At 38.5% G+C, this 8,440-nt stretch overlaps 2 protein-coding genes across 2 annotated transcripts; both read right to left on the reverse strand.

The window, feature by feature from the left end:
• Nucleotides 1-317: 317 nt before the first annotated feature.
• On the reverse strand, nt 318-2,370 carry LOC140763316 (GDSL esterase/lipase At5g03810-like). The gene is made up of 5 exons (XM_073101444.1): nt 2,004-2,370; nt 1,793-1,923; nt 1,438-1,671; nt 812-1,067; nt 318-702 (listed from the first exon to the last, which is right to left on the reverse strand). Exons 1-5 carry the CDS (start codon nt 2,248-2,250, stop codon nt 509-511), a joined length of 1,062 nt encoding a protein of 353 aa, XP_072957545.1. The 5' UTR covers nt 2,251-2,370; the 3' UTR covers nt 318-508.
• Nucleotides 2,371-4,533: 2,163 nt separating this feature from the next.
• On the reverse strand, nt 4,534-6,487 carry LOC140763528 (wall-associated receptor kinase-like 20). The gene has a single exon (XM_073101750.1). It carries the CDS (start codon nt 6,478-6,480, stop codon nt 4,594-4,596), a length of 1,887 nt encoding a protein of 628 aa, XP_072957851.1. The 5' UTR covers nt 6,481-6,487; the 3' UTR covers nt 4,534-4,593.
• Between the last annotated feature and the right edge of the window lie 1,953 nt (nt 6,488-8,440).

The raw sequence follows: 8,440 nt of genomic DNA on the forward strand, positions 1-8,440 counted from the left end.
GGCTTTGCTCACCTCTCTCTCTCTCTCTCTCTGAACAAATTTAATCTTCTGATGCCAAATTTGTGCTTAAGAAATTTCAAAGATACAGGAGGAAGTAGTTAAAAGAGATAAGATAATATTCAATTTAGTAGAAACGCCTACATTTTTCCTTTGGGAGATCATTTCAACAAACTTTTAACTAATGTCTTTCATTGCTCAATAGCTTTTGTAGCTTTCCAACTAGTTAGCACTAAAACGAAGATACAGCTAAACTCATAAGCAAGAGAACCATGGTTTATTACCTTTCTAGCAGCAAGATTCTGCATCAAACTCACATCTTCCTCAAAATCTCAGTTAATTAAGCAAAGCACTATCAAACACCAAATACCAAACCCTCCTAAGCATTCTAATGCTATCCAAACCACTGGATAATAAAGTACACAAGCACATTGTCTCTCATCAATGACATCTTGATAGCTAGGTAGATAAAAAATAATAATAAAGAGGTTTTGTGCATGCAAATGTTTGATTAGGAGATGAGATCAATTCCTTGGATAAGGAGAGCATCAGACAACACTTTGTTGGCAGCCTCGGATGGGTGGAAGCTGTCCCAGAAAACGTAGCCTGTGGCATTAGTGCATGTCCCTGGAGCCCCTGTATTGCAGAGGAGAGACGTCTCGATTGTTCCTGTCCCACAGCAAGCCCTCCTTGACTCAAAAAACCCTTTTAATCACATGAACAACAACAACAACAAGTCATCAAATAGCATCACTATTAGCTAAGCGTATCAAGATTTGATATATATATATATATATGAAGAAGTGGTAAGTACCGCTTTTCGCCGGATTTTTGACGAGGTCGAGGAGAGGGTTGTAGATGTCGAAGACGACGAGCTTCAGATTGGAATGTTTCTTCTTGATGGCATTGGAGGCAGCGTTGATCTTGTTGTTGAAGGCGACCGCGTCGTTGTTGAGGCGGGCGACGCAGTCGTTGCTGCCGCCGCCGAAGAGTGTGATGGCTGCTGGAAGGCAGCCCATAGGAGGAAGTGATGTAACCCCAATCCTTCTTGCTCCAAGACTGTATAGATTCTGATCAAATGTGTTGAGAAGTTAATGCTTTTAGCAACGCAAGTGAGACACATTACTATGTTGCATTAATGATACCCGCCTAAATCTAAGAAGTAGATGGAACTCGATCAGATTCTATTCACTTTCCTATAGTCCATTGCATTAAATTCATCCAAGGATGTCTGTCGCCTTTCATGTGAAATCTATGGAGAAGTAATGAGAGAAGGTTGGACCACACGGCCTTTATGAATAAAATATTTAACTCATTTTTCCTACCTATATCTTTTCTCTTCAAGGAGAGATGCAGTTTTTCATACGAAAGAAATTCTTTAATCTCATACGAATATAAAGAAGGATGATCAAATTTAACAACCAAGTGTAGAGGAGACACCTCAACAAAAGAGTTGAAGGAATGAACAAGCAAGTCACTGAACTGCTCAGGCGTATAGGCTCCATTGAGAAGAGGATTGATGTAGTAGTTCTGCACATAGTCACTGCTCCCTGCACTCAAAATGTAGATCGAGCCACCGAAGAGCGCCGCCGCCTTAGCTTTTCCGGCGATCCCCACCACCTTGGATTGGTACTCCTTGTAGTACTGCAGCTGTTGGGTCAGTGGAACTGCTTGCTGTATTCCAGAGAAAGAATTTTTTTAATAAAAAAAATCCATTATTAGTCCCATATATACTACCTATCCAACCTCCATACTAGTAACATAAAAGCTCAAGGGGAGGAAATGAGAAAATCACATATAAGTTTGCTGTCCTATCCAAGTAGCCAGAGGAGGCAGAGGCAAAGTTAGCACCGTGCAGTAGCTTTTTCCCTTGTGCCTCTTGGGTGAGGTAGGCTGGTGGATATGAAGTGAAACCCAAGTTCTCAACTGCATGCCATGTAGCAAACAAAAAGGTGAGGCTATTCCTAAGTTACATTAGCTAAGTAAAAGAGTGATATATAATATACCAGTGAAGTCAGTGGCTAATTTGCCATTGCAGAACCTTCCTGTAGGGTTATGGTTGCTGAAGTCCCTGCCATAAGGAGGGAAGTTGGCCTTGACCAAGGTGTAGAGGTTGTTGTTGTTGCCGGTATCGACGACGGAGTCGCCAAAGATCATGACTCCGGGGACTAGACCTTGCCCATAAGAGAAACCAACCATGGCAACCATAACTTGGGTTATAAGCACAAAGATCATACTCATGGTTGCAGCCATTCTAGGTAGACACACAAAGGAGAAGATGCTGCTAGAAAGAAGAGAGTGTGTGAGACAGAGAGAGAGAATTTGGGGATGTAGAGTTGTGTGATGGTGGTGGGAGACTGGTGAGTGTAATGAGAATTTAAGAAGGGGTAGGAGAAGTGAATGCAAAGAGAGAGAGAGATGGTAGGGAAAAAGAGAGTAGTTAAAGTGCAATAAGTGGTGAGGTGAGATACTCTGGGGTATGGACTTTGGACTATGGAGTATAGTTGCTGGCTCTAACAAACATCCAATTAAAATAGAGGGAAATTAATCAAACATACCATATATTTTATTTATATTATTATTTAGACCATACTGTATTGACAGTTATCATTCTATTTTACTATTTTATTTTTTAATATCTCAAAAATATTCTTACTTAGTTTTCTTAATAGGCAATACTCATATAGATGAGTCAACTTAATTATAGATATAAAATAACCTCTGAGCAAGTTATCAAAACTTTATATTGAGATCAGAGGGATTTTATTTCTTTATTTTCAAAAGACTAAAGTTATCTTAGAATGTTTTTAGTCATTAAAAATAATATATATAGATCCAATAATAAATATCTAATGTATATATAATTTAGAGCAGGATTTGCATCTGAAACTCTAGTCCTATCTCTATAAGCAAAATACATTTTTTTTTAAAAATAAGTTGCCATCAAAACTAGAGTCTATCATTGAGTCACTTGAATTCATTTAGATTTATCTACAAAAATTGATTGAAGGAGGTAGTTTGTCACTCCTTTTGGGGAGCTTTTAGCCCATCCACTGCCAGAAATGATAATGACGGTATAACTCTTCTTATCAACCTCTTGTCATCATCGTTTGCCCTTTTTCAGTTACAAGTGAAGTATAAGAAGGATTAGTTGACTTTATTTGGATTCAGTTTGATTTCTTTATTTTGTCATGCTGCATGCTAAGTCTATCCTAGATTTTTTTTCCCCTTTTTTTTCAGGTATAGTTTGATCTTCTAATTTTTTTTCCTCACGGGTTTAATACTTTATTTTATTTATACTGCTACTTAATATAGGCAACTTAAATCAAAGAGCCATGGTAATGAATTCTTCCTAATTAACAGAATTCTTGAAAGCAAAAAAAAGAGAAAAGTATAAGAACAATTCGTGAAAGTCATTTTCAAATATACATTGCTTTCAAATATAAAGTCATTCTTGTTATTTCACTTATCAAATACTTTCCATCCAAAAAATAATAAGTTTTTAAAAGGATACTGATATAAATATAAACTTTGGAGTGCATTCAGCTGTACAAGTAAATAAGGAGAGTCTATACACGCAAAGAAAAAGTCAAGTGTGATTTGATCCTTCTGGGAGGCATTTATTGAAGCAAGCACTGGTCATCTAGCTGGACGTGCAGTGAGATATTAATGTGATTTTATGTGCTTCGACATCTGTGCCCTTAATTGCTACCCATTGCCCAATTGGGCTGCGCACTCTCATCGATCACCAAAATGAAGCTGTTTTCATATCAAAAATAAAAATTGTAAATAAAGAAAATAAATCTCTCGTGACGTTTCTATTCAACAAGTTCTGATATGGATAGTTTTTAATCTCTATCATGAACCCCATGCACGCAGATAATTTGTGCAAGCATATCATTAAAATTATATACATTCGACTACTTCGATTGTATTTGGAAAGAGTACATAAGACTGTAGAATCTAATCGGAGCAGTAGGTATGTGCTATTAAAAAACTACACTGTTGAATAAAAGCTGGCCATGACCAATTACTTTCTCAATGAATGAGCCAGTACTCATATGAATCTAAATCCATAATCCTTAGCTTACAAATTTCTTTTTAAAACTGAAAGAAAAGATGGGATTTGTGGCATTTCCTTAAGGACTGATAACTTTCTCAATGTAAAGTGTCTTTTCCTGAGGAAGAATCTGATTCTAATCTCTTTTACTTACTACTCTTTCAGCACAGACAGCAGCCATTCGCTTTGTGGGCTGTCTGTTGAAAGAGATTGCCACCAAAAGGATTTAATCAAAATATTTTGCCTCCCAACTTAACTGGAGAGCTAAATTACTCTTTCTTTTCTTCGTTCTTTTGTAAGTGGAACATTACCCTCTGCTTCGCTTCGCTTCTAGTAATGGTAGCATAAAAACAAACTCAAATCTATGTGTAATCTAGAGACTTAACTAATAATTCTTTTCTTAAGTAGGTACAAATGCATAGTAGATATATATAATGCTTGCTCAATTACCAAGATGAAGTAATTAAGAAGGGAATTTAAAGCATTCAGCATTGATGATCAATGCATGTCACACCATGGTGATACTCTCATAAAACTTAACTTAAATCATTTATTCCTACAACTAGTGTTCCTGAAATATACTGCAAACTATCAACTACTTCCTTCATGCTAGGCCTCTCCTCCTTCTTATCCCTCAAACAATCAACAGCAAGCTCCAAGAAGAGCTCAACACTCTTCAACACCCTCTCACTACTACAATCGTCGCCAGACAACAGTGTCATATCTACTACCTCCATCGCTGCACCATCTTTAGCCCTCCGCTTCGCCAGCTCCGCCAAGTTCACGTCGTCGGCCTCCCTCGAGAAATCCACGACCTTCTTCGACGTGATCAGCTCCAGCAAGACGACTCCGAAGCTGTACACGTCGCTCTTCTCCGTGAGCTGGTAGCTCCGGTAGTACTCCGGATCGAGGTAGCCAAGCGTGCCCTGCGCGCACGTCGATACGTGGCTGAGACCGGGCTGAGCCAGCCTTGATAGCCCGAAGTCTGAGACCTTGGCATTGAGCTCTTCATCAAGTAAGATGTTGGTGGACTTGACATCCCGATGGTAGATCGGAATGTGGACCGAGGAGTGCAAGTATTCCAAGGCCTCAGCTGCTTGTAGAGCAATCTTTAGCCTTGTGCTCCAATCCAAGATGGAGTCACCTGATCTCATGTGCAAGTGCTCATAAAGAGTGCCATTTGATACGTACTCGTATATCAAAAGTGGCTGAGGTGCTTCAACACAACAGCCCAAAAGCCTCACAAGGTTCTTGTGGTTGACGAGAGAGAGTATCCCCACCTCGTTAAGCACCAGCTGCGTACTCTTCGGGTTACCAACCTTGGCACATTTGATTGCAACTTGAGTTCCATCTTTGAGCACTCCCTTGTATACCTCTCCAAACCCTCCACTCCCCAAGATCCTCTCCTTGGAGAAGCCGTCCGTCGCCTTCCGCAACTCCTTCCAAGTGAACGTCGTCATCGTCGGCCGACCGCCACCGCCGCCGACGCCGTCGCCCTTCAGAGTCTTCTTGGATCGGGGTGAGAGTCCACTATTTTTACGAATTATATAGATGATGATCGTAGTTATAAGTGCGAATGATCCTAATACCCCAAGAACTACCTTTAGAGCAAGCATTTTATAGGAAGGACGTGAGTTTTTGCTATTAATATTCCTTAAGCAAGCGATAGCAGTAGGATCCCAGTAGTACCCACTGTTGCATAGGCAATGCTTACTGGAAGTGCAAGTGGAGGTTTTAGGGCAATCCGCTAGGGTTGTACAAAGTGGCTCTTGGGGAGGGCTCCATTGGATCTCTAGCCCTTCTTGCCACTCACTCGGTGGCTTCTGAGGATCCAAACTGATAACGCTCCTAAAAGCGCGGCAACCGGAGTAATGAAGCCTAATCTTATAAGCAGACGGCATGCCACCTGCAACAAACGTGCAACATGGCCCAGGGCCACTCGCACATTGCACCTCCTCTCCCGGGTCGACTCGGGCTAACTCGTCGAGGTACCGGTGGCAGAGGCTGGTCGCCGTGCAGTTCAGCGGCGATATCAGAAGGCGCGGCGAGCAACCGAAGAGGAAGACGGTGTTGGACGAGGTTATATTGAAAGGGAGAGATTGGTTGAGCCACAAGCCTTCGCTCTTGGGCATGTCTTGGGTCGCACAAGTCCCACGCAGCCACGGCGGCGGCCGCACCACCATGCGCCGCGATGGAGCTTGGATGCTAAGGATAAGGTACGAGCTTGCGTTAAGAGTAGGAAGGTATAGCTCTTGCTTGAAGCGGTCGCAAAAGAGTGCATAATTCGGGTCTCCGCACTCTCGGTTGGTGCTCAGTGGATAGGGCACTTCCATTTTGCCACATCTTGGGCAAGTCCTTTGAGAGGATGAGAGAAAGATAAAGGATAAGAAAGATAACAAGGCGAATAGAGCATAGGATGGCATATTTGCAAGGAATGAGGGGTCTTGTGAAGGGAAGAAAGGCTTGAGGGGAAATAAAAAGGGTTGGGTAAAGGGAGAATAAAGGTAGAGATGTTGAGATGGAGAAGGGGGTGGGAGAATCTACGTTGCATTTGGATAGTAACAGGGTCCTACCATCCTATAAGGGTTCTTCTTATTTATATCCAGTCCATGGATTTTGGATTCTTTGCGATTGGTGTGGGGCAAGGGTAATTTGACTGCAACTTTTTACATTCAAAGACGATTCTGTTGTAATTAACTTGTGATTAGAAGATAGAGATTGATACCTCCCAGATACTTTTAATGGTTATCTCAATCTACTATGCCAATCAATTAATTGGCCCAAGTTGTCTTCTGGCCCGTAAGGACATGAATGGGCTGGCCTGATTTCAAATATATAGTAGCCCTGGTTTAATTTGTTCTAATTGATTTGGTATATCTGTCAAATATATATGTCTACTAAGTGCATAATGGATCCCTAAACTTTTCGGACACGGGCCCTAGCTCTGTTAGGATTTTGGTTGCTCCTTTTGTTTCCTCTTCTCTACTAGTTAGAGTGACTAAATGAGGGGAGCGATCTTTCTCTCAACTCTTCTTTCATCCTTCTTTTTTTTCTCATTCCGCTGTTTAACCCCTTCTCCTCCGAGACAAATTTAGTGCATTTTTTATTCAAAAAATATAAAGACAAGTAATGACTCTTTTTTAATATCACTAAAATAATACTAAATAGTTACATTTTGCTATTGTGGCTATATGCATGACTACAGTACTGTACTGAAAATAAAAGGATGATAGTTTTGGGTATTTTTATGGGTATTTAGAAGTGTTGCTAGAAGCTAATATTATTGTAACGTGATTCATTTTTAATTTCTTTATATATATCAAGAGAATTGTACATTTATTTATTAGTTTCATTAAGTACGTCAGACATCCATATATTTTATAATAATTATTAAAAAAAATTGTCTTCTTTTCCTTCCTTCAGCTAAGGTGGAGAAAAACAAATCTCCGTCTATGTTATATGAATTTAACTGTGAAATACCTTCTGCTAATAACTATGGAATACCATCTTATCTATTATTTATATCTCATCACTTATCATTTATTTTTCTGCAACCAAACACCTAATAAAAAATTATGATAAAAGTTACTCATCCTATAATAAGTCCCAATTTTATTCCAATCTTAATTTTCTTTTTTCTTGTTGTTAGGCTTCCCTCTTAAACTCAACTAATGATCAGTACCCAAAGCATATCCAATTGGGCTCCAAAACATTAAATTTGGAGCCTATTAACGATAAATTTGGATCCTAGCTTTAATATTATTTAACTTTTTAAATTTTCTGTTTTATCCTACAAAAATTTAATCTAAAAATGTATTATTCCTATGTATCATTTACTAAATAATTTAATTAGTTAAATTAAATATATAATTAGTCATACTAATTATTTTTTTTTAAATACTGTCCAAAAGGTAAAATGAGTCCAATATTCAATTATTTTTAAGTTATTATAAATTTTATTTTTATTTTATATAATATAATTTTGATACGTTTAATTAAAAAATAGTAATTTAAAATTATTTTCAAAATCTATAAGTATTAATATTATTGTAAAAATATTTGTAATATATTTTTTATTAAAAATAATAATATTAAAAACTTATTAAATAATTTAAAATATTATATATATTATATTAATTAAAGCATTGGGAGTACACAGAGCTCTTGGTGGAGATGTTCTCATAGAATCCAAATCCTTTTGCTTTCTCTTTGCTTTCTCTCCCAAAATTAAAAAAAAGAAAAGAAAAGTGCACTTTAAATTTTTCAAAGGCGGAAGTAAGAAGAAAACGTAAGGCGGAAGGAATTAAAATGTTCTTTTCTTAGTGATGGCAACGGGAATATAAAAGAGGGGCACGGGGGAAAGGCGACGCCACTACGGAAGGA

This window comes from Typha angustifolia, chromosome 7 (genome assembly GCF_048772165.1).
Source record: "Typha angustifolia cultivar Huaian chromosome 7, ASM4877216v1, whole genome shotgun sequence".
Lineage (NCBI taxonomy): Eukaryota > Viridiplantae > Streptophyta > Magnoliopsida > Poales > Typhaceae > Typha > Typha angustifolia.